The sequence below is a fragment of the Bubalus bubalis genome, chromosome 4, assembly GCF_019923935.1.
Source record: "Bubalus bubalis isolate 160015118507 breed Murrah chromosome 4, NDDB_SH_1, whole genome shotgun sequence".
Lineage (NCBI taxonomy): Eukaryota > Metazoa > Chordata > Mammalia > Artiodactyla > Bovidae > Bubalus > Bubalus bubalis.
Window position 1 is genome coordinate 31,763,768 of NC_059160.1, and position 26,845 is coordinate 31,790,612.

The following is a 26,845-nucleotide window of genomic DNA, read 5'->3' on the forward strand; positions in this document are numbered from 1 at the left end:
TGTCCGACCCTTTGCGACCCCATGGACTGCAGCAGGCCAGGCCTCCCTGTCCTTCACCATCTCCTGGAGCTTGTTCAAACTCATGTCCATTGAGTCGGTGATGACATCCAACCATCTTATCCTCTGTCTCCCCCTTCTCCTCCTGCCCTCTCAGTCTTTCCCAGCATCTTTCCCAGGGTCTTTTCCAATGAAACCTGAGAAAGATCATTAGGATCCGGCAGCGATGTATTAACTACAGAGAGGAAAGGGTAGAGCAGAGAAATGGAGGAAAAAGAGCAAAAAAAAAAAAAAAAAAAGACAAGGGAATCCATAAGGGAGTAGTGGGGAGCAATTTGGATGAGGAAATGGATAGAAGTTGTTTTGTCAGGTTCAAGGAAGTGAAGGAGCAATGTGGTGTGGGTCAGAGTTCAGGGGGAGAGATCCAGAACTTATCTCTGAAATGGTGAAACCACCAGTGGCCATTAGCCTACAGTCCATCTCCAGCAATAGCCATCACCACGCAGACGCTCTTTTACGAGAGGCTCGGTAAATCTTCTAAGTGGGCCCAGCCTTCCATGTCTCCACCTTCTTTTTTTTGGCAATGCTTTTATTTTACAGTTTTGTCAAATACTGCCTTTCACAAAGTATTTTGAGGGAGCGGCAGAAAAGGAGGAGGGACATGGGGGGATAAAAGCTCAGCTCACTTGTCTGCTCCACTAGCACACGTTCAGCAGGACCAGGGTTTGGGTTTTTTTTTTTTTTTCACATTCACTTAAATGATATATTTGAAACAGAAAGTGCGGTCATAGGATAGGCGTTTGCCTTTGTATCTCCCACACAAATCTAGACTGTGGGATTTTTCCCCACCTTCTTAAATCACCCTATTGGATCCTGGGAACAGCACCACAATCATCAGAGAGATTTTCTTTATTTTTGCTGCTCAATCATGTCCAACTCATTGAGACCCCATGGATTGCAACATGCCAGGTTTCCCTGTACTTCACCATCTCCCGGAGCTTGCTCAAACTCATGTCCATCAAGTCGGTGATGCCATCCAACCATCTCATCTTCCGCTGTCCCCTTCTCCTCCTGCCTTCAATCTTTCCCAGTATCAGGGTCTTTTCTAATGAGTCAGTTCTTCACATCAGGTGTCCAAAGTACTGGAATTTCAGCTTCAGCATCAGTCTCTCCAATGAATATTCAGAACTAATTTCCTTTAGGATGGACTGGTTTGATCTCCTTGCAGTCCAAGGGACTCTCAAGAGTCTTCTCCAACACCACAGTTCAAAAGCATCAATTCTTTGGTGTTCAGCCTTCTTTATGGTCCAACACTCACGTCCATACATAACTACTGGAAAGACCATTGCTTTGACTAGACAGACCTTTGTCAGCAAAGTAATGTCTCTGCTTTTTAATAAGCTGTCTAGGTTTGTCATAGCTTTTCTTCCAAGGAGCAAGCATCTTTTAATTTCATACCTTATCCTACCTGTTACCTGGTATCTAATAGACATTTCCAATAGCATGGTCCAAGCAGAGGTCTTGATCCTTAGCTCCCCCAATTGCCACCACCAAAATCATGCAGCTATCAAATCTTCATCTAAATAAAAAGTTTCTCAGATACTCAGCTGGTTAGCTAAAAATCTAGGCTTCATCTTCTATTCCTTTCTGTCTTTCATTTCTATAACAGGTAAGCTATTTCAATATCCATGTTATATCCTAAAATTGACCATTTTTCACCATTCCCACTGCTACATTATCCATGAGTCCCTCTTCCCTGACCTACACTCCTGTACCAGGCATTTGTACCTGCCTCTTACCTTGACCCAAGGTCCATCCTCCATCTAGTCATCAGATTGATCTTGTGAAAGGATCCATCAGGATGTTTCACTCCTCTATGGGAAATCCCCCATCTAGCACAAAATACAAATTCCTTGCCATGCCTCCAAGCCCAGGGAGCCCCACTCATCACTCATATTGAATCTCCTACATTGCCTCCTCAGGGTCCTCAACCCAACATGCAGCTAAGGCCTCTCTGCAGTCACTGTTTGCTACATTGCCTTATTTTATCTCCTTTAGAGAACATTTTGGTACATGGCATATCTCAAAATTTTTTTTTTAAAATTATATATTTAGAATGTAGGCATCTTGAGAGCGTTTTCAAGTTCACCATGTGTCCCTAGAGTCTACAATAAGGCCTGGAACATAGAATATGCTCCAAAAACTTTTCTTACCTGACTGATGGTGATGAATGAATCAAGGCTCTTAGTTATAACTTTAACTAATTGATCTTAAACAATTTCCTGACAAAACTGGATTACAATGATCCCAAACATATCAAATAAAGTCCTATTTCCATTCTCTCCATCTCAGTGATGGTTTTTTTTTTTTTTGACATGGACCATTTTTTAAAGTCTTTCTTGAATTTGTTGCAATACTGCTTCTGTTTTACGTTTTTGTTTTTTTGGTTACAAGGCATATGGGATCTTAGCTTCCTGACTAGGGATCGACCCTGCACCTTCTGCACTGGAAGGAGAAGTCGTACTCTTTGGACCGCCAGGGAAGCCACTCAGTGATCATCTCACCATGAGAAGATGATACAGCCTCATGGAATTTGGTGCCTTGAAGAACCGCCAGGGAAGTCCCTCAGTGATCATCTCAACATGAGAAGATGATACAGCCTCATGGAATTTGGTGCCTTGAAGACCACAGTCATTGCCTTCTCCTCTTGCCAGTCTCTAATCCTTTGCATTACTCCGATGACTTAGTCATTCTCTGTACATTAACATCAGGGAAAGTTAAGTATGAATTTAGTTCCAACATGAAGATAAGGACTTGACCAAAATCATACCTGATTGCCTTTCTCATTCACTAACCTTATTTATTTAGGAAAGGGAGGTGTTGAAGTAGATTTCTGTAAGTGTTTAATTTTGAAAAAAAAAATTATGCAAAAATGCTTTTTGCATAAAGTCCAAAAGAAAACATTTTATTCATAACAAGTATGTCTATAGAGAAGACTGATCAAAAGCTAATGGTTATTGAATTGTGATAAACTTGCCACAAAGACTCCAAAATTACTAAAAATGATTAACAATACATTGAGATACAGAATCAAAGTGTTTGGCTGAATTAACTAACTCAATCCATGGCTTTGCATTTATAGCTCAGAGTCATATACAGTACACAGTTTTGATTTTCCATTTAGCCTTGAATTAGATAATACGGCCAAGGTGTAAACAATGTATCATAGATATTCAAAACTTGTCTTTTGTCATTTAGGTGATAATCCTAAAATAAGTTCACTGAAATTTCATTACAATGTCCTCTAGGCTAAAGCTACAGAATAATATTCATTACAGAAGAAAATTATGGAGATTGTGCTAATGCTAGAAATGCTTCTGGGAGAAAGCCTACATATTCAAAATACTGTAAAAAATCATAAATAATTCAAGGAAACATACTATTCAAAATGAAAAGTAAGACATTTTGTAATTTGACTTTATTAAAGATAAAATACTGGAATGTCAAGCCAGTGTGAATTTAAAGCTAAAGAATATTTTTTCATTCTTCATCCTCACTAATATACCAGACTATCATTTAATATAATCTATTAAGAGTTCTCTCCTTAATAAAATGATGTCTGTCATTGTATGACACTGGAGAATATTTTTACATAGACACTGGGGAATGTTGAAATAAAAAATGTTTATCTAGAGGTCATGATGGTCTAAATAGGCAGAAAATAATTTCTTCTCAGACATTTGTTATTTTGGTTAACCCCACACCTCTTTTGCTATACATTAATGCAGCTTCTAGAACACCCACAGTAATATTCTATCTCTAAATAAAAGTAATCTCCTTGTCTTATGAACATCCTGAAAGCAGACATATAATTCAGCCATGCAAAAATTGTATACTTCCTTTTATTAGTAATTATCTATCCCCAAATAGGCTAATAATTGTCTCTCACACATGACACTTTTTCATAAGGTGTCTGTTTCTCACTGCAAGAAATATCTGCTTTCCACACTGGTGAAAAATATTTATGTATTCCCCAAGCACTGCCTTGCATAAAATGGAAATTGGTTTCATTTCCCATTTATATTAAGAGTAATCTCCAAAGTGTTTTGCTAGTTCACTATGCTTCATTTTCTCTGTGAATAGTTCATCAAATACTTGCTTCTGCTTTGAAGTGAAGTAGTTTATCCAATCACCCACTGCCCCTGAAAAAAATTAGAAAGAAATCAGACAAGAACCAATTTAAATGTATAGTATGTACAAAAGGAAACTGTAAGATTTATAAGAAAATGTGAATAATTTTATCTCTTGCTGCTAAGATGGTGGGGAACTATTCTTTTCTTCACTTGCTTATCTGTCATTTCTAATTTCTTCAGTAATTGCATATTAATTTGTATAGCTTGAAAAGTTATTTCTTGGAAAGGAAATAAAAATATATAAATACCCTAGGTTTTACTATAGCAGGCAAAGAAGGATCTCACCTACATTTAATACAAACAGAAAGCAAAGTGGACACAATGTTGCTTCATTTATTTTTCTACCTCTTCACCTCTGCAGTCGTAACAGGGCTGATAACATACTATAGGGGTGGTTCACTGGTCTCATTTTAGGAAATTTTCCTTCACAAAATTGGTTACAGAAAGTTAAAAAAAAAAAAGGCTACAATACCAAGTTACTTGTAAGACACCCTTACTTTCAATATAAGGTGTCCTGAAATCGAAATAAGACATACACATCACATGGTCTTTCGGCCTCTCCTGATTGTTGGAGTCACCCTTAAAGCCTTGGCCACTGCATCAACCCCATAAGACTGCCCTTCTCACCTCCATCACACACACTACACCAAACCTCAATCCTTGACCTGGTGGATCACGGTCCTTTGCCACTTTGGCCCCAGGCTTCATCCCTGGGGTCTAGTCTAGGTGCACTGGAGCTCAAAATACATCATTGTATCCCTTCATTACAGACTGTCTTGGGCTTCCCAGGTGGTGCTATTGGTAAAGAACCTGCCTGCCAATGCAGGTGAGATAAGAGACATGGGTTTGATCCCTGGGTTGGGAAGATCCCCTGGAGGAGGGCATGGCAACCTACTCCAATATTCTTGCCTGGAGAATCCCATGCATGGAGGAGCCTGGCAGGCTACAGTCCATAAGGCCACACAGAGTCAAACACAACTGAAGTGACTTAGCATGCATGTACATAGACTGTCTTATATTATTCTCTATAATCTTTTCTCTCCAACTAGTTTATACACTCTGTCAAGTTAGGGACAGTAATGCATTACTACAGTAATGTAGTACTGAGTCAGGTGCTGACCACATGGTGGGTGTTCAAAACCCATGGCTTGACTGAATGTCAGACAATGTCACCTACAGCAAAGAAACAGGTAACAACCTAAGAAATTTTGGGTGTTGTTGATTCCTGGTTCAGAAGATTGAGTTTAAGAAGTAAAGTGGAACTCTTCTGTTTGAGGGAGAAGAAAAAGGAAAGAGAGTCATATCAGAGATAGAAGATCCCAGAGTCAGGAAATGGTATTGCTTCTGAAATACATCATCAGTTGGGGCACAAAGTCAACTTCATGAGATCAAGGTGCCTGGCCCTTAGGAGAGCAGTGTTAATGCTATCAATTTACTAATATTCTTTCATCCTTCTTGGCTCTCCTTTCTGGCTTCTTATATTAATTCACCTGAACCATTATTGTCTTTCTTTTTACATTTGACCTGACTTCTGTGTGCTTGGTTTCTGATTTATTCTTTTACTCTTTCTTCTACTTTTTTAAATAAAAAAAATTTAAAGAATAATATATATGTTTCAGAAAATACATACCTATAAGCAAAAGAAGATAAAAATCAAGAAAATACACCCAACTCACATGGCTGATAAATTGGTTAGCATGCATTCTTCTAGATGCTTTTCTTTGCAAACATATATAAGCATATAAACTGCATTTAAAATCATACAATTATAACCTACTTTTCTCATTCTACTTTGGCCATCTTCCAATATTACTATTTGTACACCTACAATGAAAGTTATCCTGAATAGAATAATACCATCTGGGTTCTAATCTTGACTCTGCCAACTACTAGTGGTGTGATATTGGATAAGTTATTCAGATGCCTGGTGTCTCAATAAAATCACATGAACAGCATCCTAAAAGTCTGTTTCCAAGTTTTAGATAAATCAAATAATGTTCCTGGCATAGAATAAGTGCTCAATAAACAGTGGCTATTCTTCATCTAGCATTTCTAGTTTTGGTGACTCCATCATAAACATGAATGTAACTTAATAGATTTAAATTTCTGACTAAATATATTAAGTGCCATGTAAGTGCATCCAAGGTTTTCATTGTTATAAGCAATATTGCAACATGCATCCTGTCCATATATATTTCTATCCTCCTGTGATATTCCCCCTAAGTTTTAGTGTGTATGAGCCTTTGGACTTCTGACACTTCTGTGAACTATGCTGTACCCTTCCTTATCACCTTATCACTGTGGCCACCATAGTAATTTTCTAGAATATCAGTTCCATTTCCGACTTCAAAGACAACTGCAGACACAAATTCCCCTCTGAAAAGTAAGGAATGGCTCTGTTCATCACAGAGTCTGAATCAATAACTTTAGTCATTTGGTTGAAATGATTATTTTTAAAGGATGGATTCCCCACTCACTCACTCTCCATCCAGCCATTCAAGAAATGAAGTGAATGGTCTCTATTGACCCATCCTTGTGTATAATTCCTCATATAATCCTAATTTACTAATTGGCCCTGAGGGGGACTAGTCTCAGAGAGGCTGTTTCCACTGTTACTTATTTTTTTTTTAATATATATATATATATATATAAAATAAGGAAACTACTTTTAGGGAGAATTTAAACGTGTTAGAATTACTGTTGCTAGTTACAGTTATGTTGATATGGTTTCACCTGGTGATATTTGCTAGGGTCACTAGTTGGCAAGTCAGAGATTAACTCATTGGAGTAAAATTTCTCAAGGTTGCAGGATAAGCCATGTGAATACTGAGTATTGCTAATCAGATTTCAAAGGGCAAAGATAAAAGACGTCAACAGAAGTACTGGACTAAGGATCAGAACTTCCTTATTTTTCAGCATTCTCTTTACCATTGACCCTCCGAGTGCCTTCCTGTTTCTCTCTACTCTTTTCTTCGTGCATCCCTTTCTATGTTCTGTCTTCCCTTTATCATCTCTTCCTCTTCTTCTAACCCTTCTCCCCACCCTGCTTTGATATCTTTCCAATACTGTCCTCCATTCTTCTGCTTCTTAAGAGTGGTCTTTCGCTTCTGCTCCTCTTGTTTAATCTCTTATCTCTTTAACCTCCACCTCAATGTGGTTTTCATCTCCACTGCTATAGAAACTGCATTCTCAGAATTCACAAATGCTAAACAAATGGTCATGTTTAACCCTGGTTTTTCTTTCTACTAATTCTGGCAGATCTCTTTTCTTGGCTTGTCTTGGGCTGTTAATGTCAGGGTTCTTGGGATTTCCCATGTCTATCCTTTCTTCACTAGTTCCTCCCACTCACCCTGAACAATTTTACCTAATTCCACAGTCTGGTGATGGCTCCTAAACTGACTTCTCAGCTGAGCAGCACCCATCAGTGTCTCAATGCCACTATCCAAATTGTGACCCTCGATGTTTCTTACCTGCACCATTACAACAACCTTTTAACTGCACTTTCTGCTTCTGCTTTCACTCTATTCTAATCAATTTCAACTCTGGTTCTATTAATTTTCTAGCAAACAGGTCTGACTATGTCAGGTCCATTCTTAAAACAGCAAACAGACCTCATGGCGTCCATCAGAGATTTTTACTCTCTGGCCATAATATTTCTCTCTCTCATTCTGCTTTATGTATCATCTATCACTTTAGAGTCCTTTGGACAGCAAGGAGATCAAACCAGTCAATCTTAAAGGAAATCTACCCTGAACTTTCATTGGAAGGACTGATGCTGAAGCTGAAGCTCCAATACTTTTGCCACCTGATGCAAAGAGCCAACTCATTGGAAAGGACCCTGTTACTGGGAAAGATTGAGGCAGGAGGAGAGGGGATGACAGAGGAAGAGATGGTTGGATGGCATCACTGACTCAATGGACATAAGTTGAGCAAACTCTGGGAGCGGATGAAGGACAGGGGAGTCTGGGTACACGGGATCGCAAAGAGTGGGACACCACCGAGCAATTGAACCACCACCACCACTTTAGCACATGGCACTACCTGCTCCTTCTAGGAGATACCATCCAATTCCATGGTGGTTCTGAGGTTTTCTTCTTGCTGTTGGCTCTTGATGGAATGTATTTCCTCCTGGCATTTTCCTAGTAAAATTTTGCATATGCTCTCAGTTTCAGATCTGATCTCTTCACCTATTTTGCTAGGCAAACATGTTCTCCTTTATCCATGTAGATTCACTTTTGCTCATATTTTACTAGTATACTTGTCATTACCTTATATTACTATCTAGATTATGATCTACTGAATGACAGGTCTGTATTTTATTCAATGTTTGAAACCTATTCAATTAATAAACCTGATAGTTTATTAATAAATATTAGGTAACATTTTTAGAAAATAGTTTATTAATAAACATTTGGTAAACATTCAAAAATAGTTTATTAGTAAATATTGGTAAATAAATATTCCTTTCTCCTAGCCCTCATTCTTGCAACTCTAAGGAAATTTTTAAATGAATGACCCAAGAGGACAAAAGTAATCTGTAAAGTTAAAACAATATCTGGTCTGTCAACACATGAGTTGGCCAACATCCTGGAATGTGAAGTCAAGGGGGCCTTAGAAAGCATCACTACGAACAAAGCTAGTGGAGGTGATGGAATTCCAGTTGAGCTATTTCAAATCCTGAAAGATGATGCTGTGAAAGTGCTGCACTCAATATGCCAGCAAATTTGGAAAACTCAGCAGTGGCCACAGGACTGGAAAAGGTCAGTTTTCATTCCAATCCCAAAGAAAGGCAATGCCAAAGAATGCTCAAAGTACCACACAATTGCACTCATCTCACACACTAGTAAAGTGATGCTCAAAATTCTCCAAGCCAGGCTTCAGTAATATGTGAACTGTGAACTTCCAGATGTTCAAGCTGGTTTTAGAAAAGGCAGAGGAGCCAGAGATCAAATCCAACATCCACTGGATCATGGAAAAAGCAAGAGAGTTCCAGAAAAACACCTATTTCTGTTTTAATGACTATGCCAAAGCCTTTGACTGTGTGGATCGCAATAAACTGTGGAAAATTCTGAAAGAGATGGGAATACCAGACCACCTGACCTGCCTCTTAAGAAACCTGTATGCAGGTCAGGAAGCAACAGTTAGAACTGGACATGGAACAACAGACTGGTTCCAAATAGGAAAAGGAGTACATACATCAAGGCTGTATATTGTCACCCTGCTTATTTAACTTATATGCAGAGTACATCATGAAAAATGCTGGGCTGGAAGAAGCACAAGCTGGAATCAAGATTGCCGGGAGAAATCTCAATAACCTCAGATATGCAGATGACACCACCCTTATGGCAGAAAGTGAAGAGGAACTCAAAAGCCTCTTGATGAAAGTGAAAGTGGAGAGTGAGAAAGTTGGCTTAAAGCTCAATATTCAGAAAACGAAGATCATGGCATCTGGTCCCATCACTTCATGGGAAATGGATGGGGAAACAGTGGAAACAGCGTCAGACTTTATTTTTTTGGCTCCAAAATCACTCCAGATGGTGACTGCAACCATGAAATTAAAAGACGCTTACTCCTTGGAAAGAAAGTTATGACCAACCTAGACAGCGTATTAAAAAGCAGAGACATTACTTTGCCAACAAAGGTCCATCTAGTCAAGGCTATGGTTTTTCCAGTGGTCATGTATGGATGTGAGAGTTGGACTATAAAGAAGCCTGAGCAATGAAGAATGGATGCTTTTGAAATGTGGTGTTGGAGAAGACTCTTGAGAGTCCCTTGGACTGCATGGAGAGCCAACCAGTCCATCCTAAAGGAGATCAGTCCTCGGTGCTCTTTAGAAGGACTGATGCTAAAGGTGAAACACCAATACTTTGGCCACCTCATGCGAAGAGTTGACTCACTGGAAAGACTCTGATGGTCGAGGGATTGAGGGTAGGAGGAGAAGGGGACGACAGAGGATGAGATGGCTGGATGGCATCACTGACTCGATGGACAAGAGTTAGAGTGAACTCCAGGAGTTGGTGATGGACAGGGAGCCCTGGCATGCTTCAGTTCATGGGGTCGCAAAGAGTTGGACACGGCTGAGCGATTGAACTGAACTGAACTGATAGGCTTGGTGGTAAAAGAATTTGCCTGCAGTTCAGGAGACCCGGTTTCAATCTCTGGGTCAGGATAATCCCCCGGAGAAGGAAATGGCAACCCACTCAGTAGTCTTGCCAGGGAAATCCCATGGACAGAGGAGCCTGGTGGGCTACAGTTCATGGGGTTGCAAAGAGTCAGATATGACTTTAGTGACTAAGCAACATACTCAGCTGAGGCAAAGAACAAATAAATGTGTGTGTTTTAGTAAGAAATCTGAGTATATAGATGCAAAGAATTTTGTTTTTGTAAGTTATGAAAAATATGAAAAATGTTAAAACATTTTCCTCCCAGATGTGGATTAAAATACACAAGGATTTCAAAATAATTCTATATCCAGGTGTACCCAAACTGTTTCTAAGTAAAATGTTAGGAATTCGTGGAGGTTTATTTCCTTCTCTCTGTGTTTCTGGCTTCCCAGGTGGCTCAGTGGTAAAGAATCTACCTACCAATGCAGGATACATAAGAGATGAGGGTTTGACTCCTGGGTCAAGAAGATCCCCTGGAGCAGAAAATGGCAACCCACTCCAGTATTCTTGATGCAAAATTCCATGGACAAAGGAGCCTAGTGGGCTCCAGTCCATGGGGTCAACAAGAATCAGACACGACTGAGCACATGTGCCCTCTGTGCTTCCAGGCAGAGGAATATCCCCAGATAACGATCCCAGCTTTTCTCTCCACCTCTTCCTTACTTCTGCAGGGCAAGTTGATTGATTGGTGAGGTTGGAAAAATGCCCTGGTCACATCCATCAGCTCTTTTTTCTCTCCTAGAGAAAACATGTGTCAGGTACTGCTCTGTACCACACTCTGAGTGTTCTGTGCCAGCAGGGGTCAGGACTACACTGGAGTGGCTATGACTAAGGGCGCATGTTTGTAAAATTCAGGATCCATTATGAGCAGTCACACTAGGCTGCAGACCTGAAGCACGTTCTTCAAGTTACTCTATCACTTCCATCTGTTTGACACCTGTGTCTATCTCTCGGTTGGTTCCTAACTGGGCCTGGGAATCTCAACATCTGGAAAGAATGTAACTCAAGAATTTTACTTAATAAACCTTTACTGAGGGATAACAATGCACAATCTGCTGTGCAAGGTATGGGGTGAACAAAGGTGAAACGAGACATTAAAAATGGCAAAATGTAACTACTTCCAAATATAAATCCAGGCAAAGCATCTCATCTCTGACTTACCTTTCCTAAATACCAGGTTCCTGTTAGAAGTGAGGGCGCAGATGGTGTGATTTGGATCACAGTTTTCTTTGGCTGTGTTATTTTTCATTTCAGTGAATGATGTTTTCCAAACAATCTGATTAATCTCACTGTCAGTCATGTTTAAACTGAGGAAAGTAGCTATTTTCTTTATGTTTTTAGAAGGATCCTGAGCAAACAGCAAATAAATAAATATACACAAAGTGTAACTCATCAAAATATAAAATTCATTCTCTGAAATCTGAAAATGGGGTTCATTGATTGATTTCCTGTTTTAATTTTACTTAAATTTTCATTGTTGAAATGGCAGAAAAGGCTTACTTTCTTCATCTCTTCATAGGATATAATTAAAATGTTCTTAGCATTTTTGTGTTCTTCCCAGCTTAAAACATGATCAAACCAGGATCCATATACAACTAGAAGAAAAGTGAGTTGTGTTAATATTAAATAACACATTTAATAAAAAGCTTTCATTACACATTATAGCTTTGCATCCCTGGGTTCTTCCCACCTCGGTGAAGTAGTCAATGTAAGGTACACACATACTAGACTCTAGAGTGAAAGAGTTTCCTTCAGAGAGCTCAGTTTCACCATTTTAACTATTAATAAATACACTATTGTGAAATGAAGCTGGGTGGTCACCTCTTAATTGGGCTGTGGTTTTTTTTCTTATTTCTAATAAATATTCTTTTATCATCAGAAGTGACAGCAGAACTAGAAAGATACATTTTTTCCCAAGAATTGTGTTCTGATACTTTGGATCTTGGGAGAAATACGGGGAAAAATGAGAATTTATCATTTTCTTCCTGTAAAGTGACATGTGTTTCATAACGATAAATTCTTAATGCAAAAACTTTACAAACTTCCTCTGAAAATTCTATTCACAGTTCAAGGCTGAAAAATACCGTCTTAGGGATTTCTCTGTAGTTGATATGCTCTCTTTATTGTTTTGTTAAATTGACAGCCTTAAAAATCTCTAAGGCTTGAAAGTAAAATATTATCACACAAAATAACCTCTAAGTGATGATGATTGAAAACAAACAGTGAGCAACTTCTCACCACAGAAAAGTTGACTAGCTTGACAATCTAAAGCATAAAATATAGTCATTTAAAATACTACATATGGGACTTCCCTGGTGGTTCAGTAGTTAGGAATATGCCTTACAACGCAGGGGGCAGGGGTTTGATCACTGGTTGGGGAACGAAGATTCCACATGCCTCGGAGCAATGAAGCCTGCACACCACTCCTACTGAACCCACACTCCACAAGTAGAGAGTTTGGGTGGGGCAATGTAAGATCCTGCACGATGACACAACAAAGATTCCATGTGCCTCAGCTAAAGCTGATGCAGCCAAATAAATTAATAAATATTAAAAATAAGTGACTATGTGCTCAGTCATGTTCGAATCTTTGTAACCCCATGGACTGTAGCCCGCCAGGCTCCTCCTGTCCATGGACTATTTCAGGCAAGAATACTGGAGTGGATTGCCATTTCTTACTCTAGGGGATCTTCCTGACCCAGGGATAGAACCCACATCTCTTGTGTCTCCTGCATTGGCAAGAAGATTCTTTACTACTAGTGCCACCAAATGAATATTTTAAAATAAATAAATAGATAAAATACTACATATACATATTTCCATGCCTCTGATGAGATAAAATTCAGTTTTTATGACAAGACAAAAATTTTAACATACACTGCTTTCTCTGTCCATTCGGCTCTCCTCCCTTCCCTTTAGAATATATTGTGCATCTCCATTCAGCTGGCCTCCTTAGGTGGTAGCATTCCTTCTTAAACATATAAAGGGTCACAAATCCTTAGGAAATAATTTTCCCCCTTAATCTTGTAAGGGGTTATGATGGCTCATAACCCACCACTCACTTTGTACCTGTAGATCTGGATCGTGTCAACTGTCAATAATACCTAATTTGACATATAATCCTTGGTTTCAAAACTGTGCTTTGACCTCTAAGGGGCAAAATAGTCATCAGAGCTTTCTGAAATAACTGTCTCATGAGTGATAATCTTCAGGCTGGCTTGAATGAAAATTTCCACTTCTTAGATTGACTGTTAATCAACATTTCATCAATATGCATGGTGTAGCTGGCAGGACACCAGAAAGTACCTGGAATCTACCTGAACCCGTACTTGGTATCAGTGTGGACACATTGAGCCCCTCTGGCTTCTTGGTACAGCTCAGATGTTCTGGTGCATTCTCCTGCTATCCAGATCTCATTGCTCTTAAGTGATAATCCTAAAAATGTTATTGGAGTTGTTTTTTACTTCACTGAGACTTGGAATCTTAAGGCATACCAGTGCATTTTGTGGGAAGGGACCACAGAGGGCTTTGAGCAGGGAGCTCAAAGGAAAATGTAGGTGGCTGGGTTTTTGTTATATTTGACTTAAATTGAAAAAAATAAAAACAAACAAGGTGGTGATGTATGTTTTAAACAAACCATTTGCTAGTAAAATAAGAGACAGAATTATTCAGCTCCAAAGAGCAAGGGAACCCCACTACAACCATTCTCCCTACAACCATTAAGTAAATATTACTCTTCCAGGGACACATGACAAAAAGATGGGTCATCTTGTAGATGGTGATTTTAGACTATTGAGGAGAAAACTGAGACACAAATAAAAGTTGAACTGACCTACTTTGGAGAGCTGGACTCAGAAGCAGCATGAATCCAATCCATCACACTGTCCTCAGAAAACTGATCAGATCTTATATCATAAATAAATTAGGGTGTCAAGCTGATAGCAGGAAATTGTGCCTCAAAGGCCAAATAGCTCCCAAATGGACACCCACCTGCGGGGATACCAACTGAATATATGTATGCTTGCAAGTGTTTATTTAATTGTGAATTAAAAGAAAACCTGCCCTGAAATGATCAAGAGGGGGCTCTTTTTGTCATTCCAAAACTGAGTTTTGTGGGCACGACTAGGAAAAGCCTGTAGAACATCAGTTTTTACCATGTCAATCAGTCTTCTGGATCCCTGCCTGCCAGGTTTACTTTCTCTTTTCTAAAAATTAAGTTAGCAGGGATAAATGTAGAGTTAGGGCTAATTTCTAGGATCCTCTGAATTGTAAAGACTTAGAGAGCTCCTATCCTGTCCTTTGAATTGTAAAGACTTACTTTAAGTTTGGAAGATCCCCTGGAGGACAGCATGACAATCCACTCCTGTATTCTTGCTTGGATAATCCCATAGTCTAGGATAATCCCCTGGACAGAGGAGCCTGGCAGTACATGGGTTTGTAAAAAGTCAGACATGACTGAAGCAGCTTAGCACAGAGAGCTCCCATCCTAAAATATCGCACCTATTTTAATTGGTATGCAGAAGTCCCCAAAGGATTCACAATTCCAAAATAGCTTCAATTGAGGTTCTTTATAAAGAGTTCTAGCAGAGTCACCTTAAAAGGACTTGTATGATCAATTACACTTATGTAAATAATCAGGCCAAGTTTATTAAAATAGACTTATTTTCCAAATAATTAAGTCTTAATTTGGCTATGTTTGGCAGAAATGAGGGTAATTACTTTAGTAGAGAGAAAAAATATCATGTTTAATGGGCCATTAATTTCTACTGCTGTTGTCATTAGGTTTTTTGTATTTACTACCTAAGATTTACTTCTCAGATGGCTCCTTCTTGCTATATTACCATAAACATTGTTTCTGAAACTTACTATCACAGTAATCCATTTTAGGATGAAGAACAGATGCCCCATGACCTGTAACTGGGACATTATGCATACTGGAAAAGTCAGGTAAAGGAACATCGATAGTCATGATGGAAGGGACCCAATCAGCCCTCCTCTCCTGAAAGAACTGCAGATCCTATTTCTGACACCTGCAAGCATGCTGGCATTAAAACATTGATCAGCTTTCCAATGGTATGACCATTTGGCTGTGATACTCTTTCTTTCACTTGGAAGAGAAGATATCATTAATCACATAGAGGCTTTAATGAAATTTACTCAGCAAGCTCTGAATGATAGTAATGAAGCCATTAGCTTGCTCAGTTTGGAAGTTTCCACGATGAGAAAAGTGGCCCTACAGGATTGAATGGTCCTGGATATTCTAACTCCTTCTCAGAGAGAAATGTGCTATAGTACCGAATATTGGGTTTTTATACCTGATGAGTCTTCTAGTGTAACTTGTCTTATGACACCTGAAGAATCAATTTTCCCATATAAAAGATTCCTTTCCTGATCTAAGGAAAATACCAGGAAAATGGTATGGTCTAGGAGGGTTTTGGCTTCAGTCTTTACTAATGACATTGTTACTCCTATTGGCAATTTTGACTACTTTTTGTGTAACTTATAAAGTTATCATGAACTCCTATGAAGTTAATAATATCTAAACAACTTGTAACTGTTTTTCATATCTACAGCTCTTTAAAAAGTAATGAACATACACATGGATGCACATGCAAGGCAAAAATCGGCATTAAGTACTGGGAATTGACTATTACCCTTTGCCATTTATCTTACAAGTACAACCTCCTAAAAGGAAAAACAGAATCAGGCTATTAAGATTTGATATCAAGGGACGCAGTGGACTCAGGCTAGGTAAGCAACTACCCTGGCATCAAGGGACCAAATATCTGATCACCTAATGCTTTCTATCAAAAAATTAATGGTCAAGACTCACAGACTTAGAGAATGAACTTATGGTTGTCAAGGGGAAGGGATAGTTAGGGAACTTGAGATGGCCATGTATACACTGCTATGTTTAAAATGGATAACCAGCAAGGACCTACCGTATAATACATGGAACTCTGGTCTATGTTATGTGGCAGCCTGGACAGGAGGGGGTTTGGGGGAGAATGGATACATGTATATGTATGGCTGAATCCTCTCACGGTTCACTTCAAACTATCACAACATTGATTGGCTATATTACAAAATTTAGCAATACAAAGTTTAAAAGTTCAAAGAAAAGAAAAAGATACATGTTCAGAGAATAGCCATAAAGAAATAATGATCAAAAGCAGGACATTGGTGAAATAAAGCTCATATTTTATGGTAAGAAAAGAAAACTTTAAACATCAAAGTTTGCCTATTTGGGCTTTCTCGCTCCCATTTAGAGGATATTGTGCCTCTGTATTAACCAGATATCCTTAGGAGACAATGTTCCTTCTTAATCTTGTATGAAATCATGATGATTCAAGACTCACTTTGTACATGTAGATCTGGACCATGTAAACTTTCTATTACACATCATTTGACATATGATCCCTTGTCTCAGAACTTATATAACTGTGCTTTGACCTCGAGCAGGTGGAACAGTCCTCACAGCTTTCTGAAAATCTGTCTCCTCGGTTTTAATCCTCGGGTTGACTTAAGTAAAATTTTCCATTTTTTCATAGGTAGAGTATTGATTAATTTTTGTCAACATCTCCTTATCATCCAAAGATTTAAAACTAGCTCAGTCTTGGCTTCCCCAATGGCTCAGTAGGTAAAGAATCTACCTGCAATGCAGGATACACAGGAGATGCGGGTTGATCCCTGGGTTGGGAAGATTCCCTGGAGGAGGAAATGGCAATCCGTTCCAGTATTCGTCCCTGAAAAATCCCATGGACAGAAGATCCTAGTGGGCTATATAGTCCATGGGGTCACAGAGAGTCAGACATGACTGAATGACTAAGCACACACAATGCCTCAATCCTAAAAGAGTTATATTACTAACAATTTCCTGAAGATTTGCTGACTGCTAATTCATTTAATCGGAGAAGGCAATGGCACCCCACTCCAGTACTCTTGCCTGGAAAATCCCGTGGATGGAGGAGCCTGGTAGGCTGCAGTCCATGGGATCGCGAAGAGTCAGACACGACTGAGCGACTTCACTTTCACTTTTCACTTTCATGCATTGGAGAAGGAAATGGCAACCCACTTCAGTGTTCTTGCCTGGAGAATCCCAGGGATGGGGGAGCCTGGTGGCTGCCGTCTATGGGGTCACACAGAGTCAGACACGACTGAAGTGACTTAGCAGCAATTCATTTAATCAACATTTATTAAGCTACTAGTGTCTGCCAGACATTGTGATATACATTTAGAACATTAAATCTTTGATTAAATTGAAGTACAACAAACTCTAAGCTAACTGCAATTTTTCATAGCTTCAGCTCATGAGGAAGCAAAGGGAAAAAAAAATACACTATAATCTATTTTTAAAACAAGAATTTCCAAGACTACAGTGGTATCATTAGAGTATCAGCCCAATTTTCTACTCCATGGACCCTGAAGACTGTGTAATAATAATGGTGCTAAGAAGAGCTTCCCTGATAAAATCTTCAGTTATTAGCAATTTCATTGCTATTTCAGTGACTTACATAATACTTTATCTTACATAATACTTTATCTTAGAATTACCCAAATTACCATATCAGTGATAATAGTTTATCTTCTAAGAATGGCCAACCTTTTCCTAGGCACAAAACAATGTAGGAGGAAGACTGATTTTTCTCTCAAACTTAGGAAGTCCCTGGAATCTTAAACTATGCTTACAGATTCAATCTGCCTCACCCCCTCTCCCCAGCAGCTACAGCCCAGCCCTGGTTATTAATGTCACCTCCTAGAGTTGCTAGGGCTTCCCAGGTGGTTCAGAGGTAAACAATCTGCCTGCCAATACAGGAGACATGGATTCAATCCCTGGGTCAGTAAGATCCCATGGGAGAAGGAAATGGCAACCCACTCCAGTATTCTTGCCTGGGGAATGCCATGGACAGAGGAGCCTGGCAGGCTTCAGTCCAGGAGGTCACAAAGAGTCAGACACAACTTAGTGACTAAACAACAACAGAGTTGTTGAGGCTATGAAAGCTCCCAATACCGTCAGGAGAGCCTATACTTCCATTACCAAGAAGCTGAGAAGGGACACAGACCCAGCATCATACCCAGTGATTAGGTGTAATTGACCTTGTCCATTATGGTTTTTCTGTAGGAAGCGTATTCCAACATGCCCCAAATAGATTTAAGAATCAACTTTGCATAATGGCCTGATCATAATTTGAGAGCCAGCTATTCTACTATTGACTAATTAATTCATTCTCTACCTTGTTCCAAAAGGATGTAAGCCAGCCAAAAGAATCTAAAGAAACTGGCTGCCTGTGGCATTGTTACTAGTATAGGAAATTACAGTTTTAGTTTATATTTTAATCAGAATCCTCATTGTCTAGGTCATTAGTAGACCTCTGGCTTTAAAGAAAATACCAGTTTCCAAAACACATTTGAAATCTTCCTTAATGGGAAATGTTTTTCTGCACATTCTTCAAGTAATATAGAATTATTCTACCTTTTCCTGGCCTTAACATATGCCAGGATGGCCCTTCTGCTATCCAAAATTACTCTTCTAAAATGCTCCCGAATAGAAGTTGCTCTTTCTCAACCAATCCAAGTGTCTTCGGGTCTGGAGAGTGAGTCATAAACCTCACTGTTTCCTACCAACTTCTAGAACTTCTCTCTCCTAAAGAATCCAAGCTCCTTTGGAACTCATGGTTTTTAATATACTGCTCTTTCCATCCTTGTCTCAGTCAGAAATCAACCTTCCAGTCTCTCTTCTACAGTTACTGAAGATTCTGATTTTAGAGCAAAACCTTAATGGGTAGCTTTTACAGTCCCATATTCTGACCTTTTTTTTTTCCCCCTTCATTTTCTTGCTTTTATTTATCCCCTCAGCAATTGATTTGCCAATACCTCCAACTTTTTTGCCCCCTTACTGTTTATTTCAATCATCAAAAAACACCCAGTGTTTAAATGAAGCAATTCCTCTTCTTTTCTTCTCTCTTTGCTGCTGAGTTCTGCTGGAAAATTTACACAACTCTGTTTATAGCACTGCAAATTCATTTTTCCAGCCTTAAAGGCCCCAAGTTTGCCCAGCAAAACTATTTGTTCTGCATTAACACATTCTCTTATTCTTCACCTCAGCTATTTCAAACCTCCCACATTTCCTGCAAACCTTGTACCCCACTCTTATATCCTGTTATAATGAGGCTCTTGGTTACTAGTTTCTAGAAAGCACTCTGATGACAGATAACTGTGGAAAATGAAACTTGCCTAGATGAAGTAGCATAGGAAATATAAAGTTCTAATATAAAACTGGAGAAGGGACTGTAGGGGAAAAAATAAAATACTAATATTGCATTGAGATATTAATCTGTTGGGATATTGCCAGAACACAATGTATAGTTATTATGTAATTTGAAAACCTAAAGTGTATTTATAAACTGAAAGAGAAAATTTAATGATTAGACAAATGTGTAGTTATGTATATCTCCACTATCCTATCTGCTCATATCATGTGTATTTGTATTTATGGTTTGGAGTTGGGTCCAGGGTATTTTGATGCCTCAGCTATAAATTAATCTTTCTAGGTAAATATCTACTTGTAACATTTCCACCCTAATGTGAAACTATGTGAGTGTTTGTGTGTTTAAATGTCTATGTCTAATAGAATAAGTGAATAGATTTCTACAACAAACTTTAGCTTCTAAATAATTCTACAAAATAGATAATTTAAAAAATCCTATTCTATGTTAGGAGTCTGAACCTCAGAACAGCTAAGCTAGTTGTACAAACTTACATATGGAATAAAATAAAGTCAGGATTGATCCCAGTTCTACTATCTCCATAGCTTGTTTTTTCTACTACATCATGTCATTTGCAAGAGAAATAACCCCCTCCTCAAAAAGTGACTGAAGAACATCCTTGAAACACAGTCACATGCATATAACCACTGCAAAATGATAGAGATGTCGCCAAATGAGCACTCATGTAGTGGTGACAGAGGTGGTGGACCACAGTCTATAAAGTTGGAGATGAACATAGCTTTTCTTTTCTTAAAGAAATGCGGACTCAAGATCTGTTTTTCAAAAATAATTTGCGTATTTGAACTCTGCTTATTCCAAAAATGGAATTGAGGCAGAATGAGGCATGCTAACAATCTTCAAATATTTAGAGGGCTCTCAGGTGGAAGATGAATTAATGATCAGAGGGATAGTTTTTGTTTTTTTGTTTCTTCTTTCCAGATGAGTTACGACACAGTGGTCAGAGCAAAGGGTTTTGGATTTGACACTTGACTTAAGTATCAGCTCTCCTCCGTATTATTTATGGATCTGTGGGAAAGGTATTTGGCCTACCAAAGTCTTCATTCTCCTTACCTGTAAAGTGAGGGTAACACTCACTTTACATGTTTTCTAGTGAGGATGAAATGAGATTGTGTTTGCAGAGTACCTAACCAAGTGTCTGTATCACACGGTATGTGCACAATCTATATCACATGGGAAGATTTTTTAAAACATCTTAGCAATACCAATATTGAAGGTGTTGCTTTGGGGTACTAGTAAGGGGTATGAACTTGTCAAGGTTAAGAAGTTCAAACAGCCTCTACAGTTTCGGGGGGTGTTGTAAATGGGGGTGTTGTAAAGGTGCTTCAAACATCAGGTGGGTGTTTAAACCAGGTGACCTTTACTATACCTGTCATTTCTGAAATTTGTGCCAACATATAGGGAACAAAATAGAAAGAGGAGTTGAAATAGTGTGAGCATAGCATGTTCTTCCATAGCAATTATCACAAAACAAAATATTAAACCTTGTTGCTGGTGAGTTTTCTATGTCCTCATGTTAAGGTTACTCTTGCTGTGGCCTCTCTTAAATTAACAAGCAAAAGCTTGACAATCCGCAAGTAAAATAGTGAAATTAGTAATTAAGCCAAGTGAGAGATAAGATCCTCAGGGAATATATCATTTCTAAATTGTGTCTCTTCTGGATTCTTCATCTTCTTACTATATTATTTTTGTTTAATCAAAGCCCTGGGGATTTAAAAGAGTTTTTTTTAAGTACTCCAGGCACCACTGAGTCAGGGAAAAAAGAATAAATCCAAGGGTCAGGCATGGTGGCAGGCCCAACATGTGCTATGCAGCTCAACAAGTGATGTATCACTGAGGTGTTTTCAGAATAAATTACTTTCTTCCAAGTGTCAAGATGGCAAATTCTTTCACATGTGTTATATCTGGGGGGTTGGGAGTGTGTGTGTGTACTGTTTGACATGGTTTATTTTCCATGCAGGTATATATAAGGCATGTTTCAAGCTACCTGTCTAGGTTTCAGCTGTAAATCACTGTACTTCAATCAGTGAATAATTACTTCAGGGAACAGACTGAGGGTATGTGAAAATAATGCTTGATCAGAATTAATTTCTGTTTCTGAAGACATGAAAACCAGCTAATAAGTTATTGCTAATAGGTTCCACCCCTTGGTGATAAGAAAAACCATGAAGAAACAAAGTGAGAAAGAATTTGCATAGAAGAAGCAAAAGAATAATCTATTAAAAAATATTTCTGAAAGTAGGCTGTTAGGGTTCACTTGAACTTTTGGAAAATGTTTTCATCTTGAGTGAAGATATTCCCTGTGTATTATGAATAAAAATCACTGTTATACTTACCATCTCCTTTTAGGAACAGCTCAAAAAATTCATGCCAGGTCTCAATGCTAGGGAGATTAGGGTTATCCCTGTAGTAGTGGAAGAATGAAACAGCTATATCTTTTGGATTCCTAATGATGTAGATAATCTGTTAAAAAAAATCAATTTATTTTTGTATGGAAGTAGCCCCAAGACAAAACATTTCCTAAGAGAAAGTAGCAGCCACACTTACCTGTGCAAGTCACACCTTTTTGGTAGCTTCAGCTGATTATTAAATACAGACTTAGATACCAGAGTGTCTCAAAACTGAAGGTGCATAAAAAATCATCAGGGGATCTTGTTAAAATGCAGATTCTCACTCAGAGGTTCCAGGATGAGGCCTGCATTGTGCATTTGTAGCAAGCTCCCAGGAGATGTTGACGCTGCTGGCCCACTGAGCAGACGTTTTGAATTTATGTGCTAAAATTTGGTCCTGTCTTTTCAGGGGTAGACTTGAGAAAGTCCTCCTCAGGTGAAGGACAAGATTAATATTTTAATGTTGATGTATGACAAAATATGATTTATGTACAAGAAGATTTCTTGCAAATTATCCATATTTATAGAAAGAATAATGTTCTGGAATTTCTTTTTCTACAATTTAATCAGCTAAAGAGTAAGGGGTCTGAGATACCTTGCCAATTTATACAAATACTGCAACTGCAATTTAATTTGATTCAATAAATATTTATTTAATACCTATTGTATGTCTGGGCTCAGCTGGTGAAGGATCCGCCTACAATGCGGGAGACTTGGGTTTGATTCCTGGGTTGGGAAGATTCCCTTGAGAAGGGAACGGCTACCCACTCCAGTATTCTGGCCTGGAGAATTCCATAGACTGTATAGTCCATAGGGTCACAAAGAGTTGAACACGACTGAGCAACTTTCACTATTATATGTCAACTAGCGTGCAAAAACGTTCCAGAGCCAAGGAATAGAATAATGAGCAAGACAGAAATGATTCCCGCCCTCTCAAAACTTGCAGTCAAGTGATGTGTGTGTGTGTATGTGTGTGTGGTGCACACACTCGGTCATGTCTGACTCTTTGTGACCCCATGGACTGTAGCCCGCCATGCTCTTCTGTCCACAGAATTTTCCAAACAAGAATACTGGGAGTGGGTTGCCATTTCCTCCTCTAGGGGATCTTCCTGACCCAGTCAAGTGAGGGAAATAGATAATTAAATCCACTTTTGCCAGTGCAGTGTTATGAGGGTTACAATAGTGAAATACAGAGAACGATAGGAGCATATAAAAACCTCTGGAAGCCAATGTGAGAAGCCTGGTGGTAATAGGGCTGTCCCAGTCAAGGTCACCATTGCATGAGTACCAGATATTCTAACTTGCTTTTTAATTGAATATCAGGGAGGACATATTTGACTTAGATAAGGAAGTGTTTACTGAGTCATTTTTTATACATAACTATCTTTCCCTACTGTGTTCATAGTCCAGGTATTGTGACCCTTATTAACAGCACCTGCTCCTCTTTACTTGAAAGATACACAAAGACCACGACACGCAAGAATGAAGAGCCACCTTTACCCCCACAGTTATCTTCTCTTTGTCCCAAGAGATAATCATGGAAGAACACAACAACTCAGGCTTCCTCTAACTGCATAGGCTTCCTGGGCAGATTTACACAACCTCAAGGCCCAGACACCACAGTTTAAAAGTCCACCACTTTAGCAAGAAGGAATAAATGGTAGAATTTTAAGCCTTAGACATCCAGTTGGAGACTTTATTTTTTGATAAAGAGAATAATTTTTTAGGGACTTTGAAGAACTCTTCCTTAAAGTTACATGTCAGGATGATCTAGTGGGAGGGACAGTGCAACCCATTAACACATATTTTACCAAAAAAGGTTAAAAGAAGGTGTTCATGTACAATGAAGAATGTTAAATAGATGGTGCGGTGCATATACAAATACGAAATCACTATGTCATACATCTGAAACTAACATACTGTTATATGTCAATTACATTCAATAAACACACACACACATTATGAATGTCTCCTAAGAAATTATAAAAATTATTAGGGAGAGGTTAAGAAATATGGACTGAAGGTAGAATAGTACTCTGGAGAAAAAATTAAATATTAACTGAATATTTTTAAAATTAAATTTCCTTAAAAATTAAAAATTTATTTAAAAATTAAATATTAACTAAATATCATGTGACACAGTGGTAAAAAACTTGTCTGCCAATGCAGGAGACACAAGAGATGCAGGTTCAATCTCTGGTCCGACAAGATCTGTGGAGAAGGAAATGGCAACCCACTCCAGTATTCTTGCCTGGAGAATTCCATGGACAGATGAGCCCTGGTGGGCTACAATCCACGGGGTCACAAAGAGTGAGATACAACTGAGCACATACACAGCGTGAAATGGGCTGAAAATATAAATTTCATGTAAGAAAGTTTGGAAACATTCAAAAGGAGAGTCAAATGTTAGGAAGAAAATATAGGAAGCCAAGTAGGGTTGAGAGCTGATAGAGAACAATGGGAGGAGGAACTTACTATCTGTCCAGCACTACAAGGGTAGTTAAGGCTTGCCCATCCTCCAAGCTCTTGGGGCTCAGTCATCAGCAACAGAAGACAGGTCATTGCTTGGCATTCCAGGGACAACCAGACAGTCTCAGTCCCCATTAAAGGGTAGCAAAGACAGGATCATACCTTCAGGCTGTAGTGTTACTGTGGTGGTTTTAAATACACCCAGCTATAATCCTGGAGAAGAGCATGGCACCCCACTCCAATATTCTTGCCTGGAGAATCCCATGGATAAAGGAGCTTGGCAGGCCACTGTCCATGGGGTGCAAACAGTCAGACATGTCTTAAGCGACTGAGCATGCACACACACACACACACACACACCCCTTTTCTGAGTTTTGGCTTCTTTGCTTACAAAGGAAAAATAGCTACTCTTGTCACTGTTGTAACGTTTATAAAGCATAACTTAATCTCTGGTGACATTTGTTATCAGTGCTATTGCATGGAAAAGAAATGCAAAAAAGCAAAATGGCTGTCTGAGGAGGCCTTACAAATAGCTGAGAAAAGAAGAGAAGCAAAAAGCAAAGGAGAAAAGGAAAGATATACCCATTTGAATGCAGAGTTCCAAAGAATAGCAAGGAGAGATAAGAAACCCTTCCTCAGAGACCAATGCAAAGAAATAGAGGAAAACAACAGAATGAGAAAGACTAGCGATCTCTTCAAGAAAATTAGAGATACCAAGGGAACATTTCATGCAAAAATGGGCTCGATAAAGGACAGAAATGGTATGGACTTAACAGAAGCATAAGATATTAAGAAAAGGTGGCAAGAATACAGAGAAGAACTGCACAAAAAAAAGATCTTCATGACTCAGATAATCACAATAGTGTGATCACTCACCTAGAGCCAGACATCCTGGAATGTGAAGTCAAATGGGCCTTAGGAAGCATCACTACAAACAAAGCTAGTGGAGGTGATGGAATTCCAGTTGAGCTATTTCAAATCCTGAAAGATGATGCTGTGAAAGTGCTGCACTCAATATACCAGCAAATTTGGAAAATTCAGCAGTGGCCACAGGACTGGCAAAGGCCAGCTTTCATTCCAATCCCAAAGAAAGGCAATGCCAAAGAATGCTCAAAGTACCACACAATTGCACTCATCTCACACACTAATAGAGTAATGCTCAAAATTCTCCAAGCCAGGCTTCAGCAGTATGTGAACCGTGAACTTCCAGATGTTCAAACTGGTTTTAGAAAAGGCAGAGGAACCAGAGATCAAATTGCCAACATCCACTGGATCATGGAAAAAGCAAGAGAGTTCCAGAAAAACATTTATTTCTGTTTTATGGACTATGCCAAAGCCTTTGACTGTGTGGATCATAATAAACTGTGGCAAATTATTCAAGAGATGGGAATACCAGACCACTTGACCTGCCTCTTAAAAAATCTATACTCAGGTCAGGAAGCAACAGTTAGAACTTGACATGGAAGAACAGACTGGTTCCAAATAGGAAAAGGAGTACGTCAAGGCTGTATATTGTCACCCTGCTTATTTAACTTATATGCAGAGTATATCATGAGAAACGCTGGGCTGAAAGAAGTACAAGCTGGAATCAAGATTGCAGGGAGAAATATCAATCACCTCAGAAATGCAGATAACACCACCCTTATGGCAGAAAGTGAAGAGGAACTAAAAAGCCTCTTGATGAAATTGAAAGAGGAGAGTGAAAAAGTTGGGTTAAAGCTCAACATTCAGAAAACGAAGATCATGGCATGTGGTCCCATCACTTCATGGGAAATAGATGGGGAAACAGTGTCAGACTTTATTTTTTGGGGCTCTAAAATCACTGCAGATGGTGACTGCAGCCATGAAATTAAAAGCTCTTATTTCTTGGAAGGAAAGTTATGATCAACCTAGATAGCATATTGAAAAGCAGAGATATTACTTTGCCAACAAAGGTCTGTCTAGTCAAGGCTAAGGTTTTTCCAGTGGTCATGTATGGATGTGAGAGTTGGACTGTGAAGAAAGGTGAGCACCAAAGAATTGATGCTTTTGAACTGTGATGTTGGAGAAGACTCTTGAGTGTTCCTTGGACTGCAAGGAGATCCAACCAGTCCATCCTAAAGGAGATCAGTCCTGGGTGTTCATTGGAAGGACTGATGCTGAAGCTGAAACTCCAATACTTTGGCCACTTCATGTGAAGAGTTGACTCATTGGAAAAGACCCTGATGCTGGGAGGGATTGGGGGCAGGAGGAGAAGGGGACGACAGAGGATGAGATGGCTGGATGGCATCACCGACTCGATGGACATGAGTTTGAGTGAACTCCAGGAGTTGATGATGGACAGGAGGCCTGGCGTGCTGTGATTCATG

General features: G+C 39.0%; 1 protein-coding gene across 1 annotated transcript in view; it reads right to left on the reverse strand.

Annotated features, from left to right (window-relative positions):
- Positions 1–2,874: 2,874 nt before the first annotated feature.
- LOC123465707 (sulfotransferase 6B1-like) overlaps positions 2,875–26,845 on the reverse strand; it is a 45,772-nt gene continuing 21,801 nt past the window's right edge. The window contains exons 5-8 of the mRNA XM_045165513.1: positions 21,975–22,101; positions 11,855–11,949; positions 11,516–11,702; positions 2,875–4,199 (exon numbers count right to left, since the gene is read on the reverse strand). Of these exons, the coding sequence (XP_045021448.1) occupies positions 4,081–4,199; positions 11,516–11,702; positions 11,855–11,949; positions 21,975–22,101 (528 nt within the window). The 3' untranslated portion in view covers positions 2,875–4,080. The remainder of the gene's footprint in view (positions 4,200–11,515; positions 11,703–11,854; positions 11,950–21,974; positions 22,102–26,845) is intronic.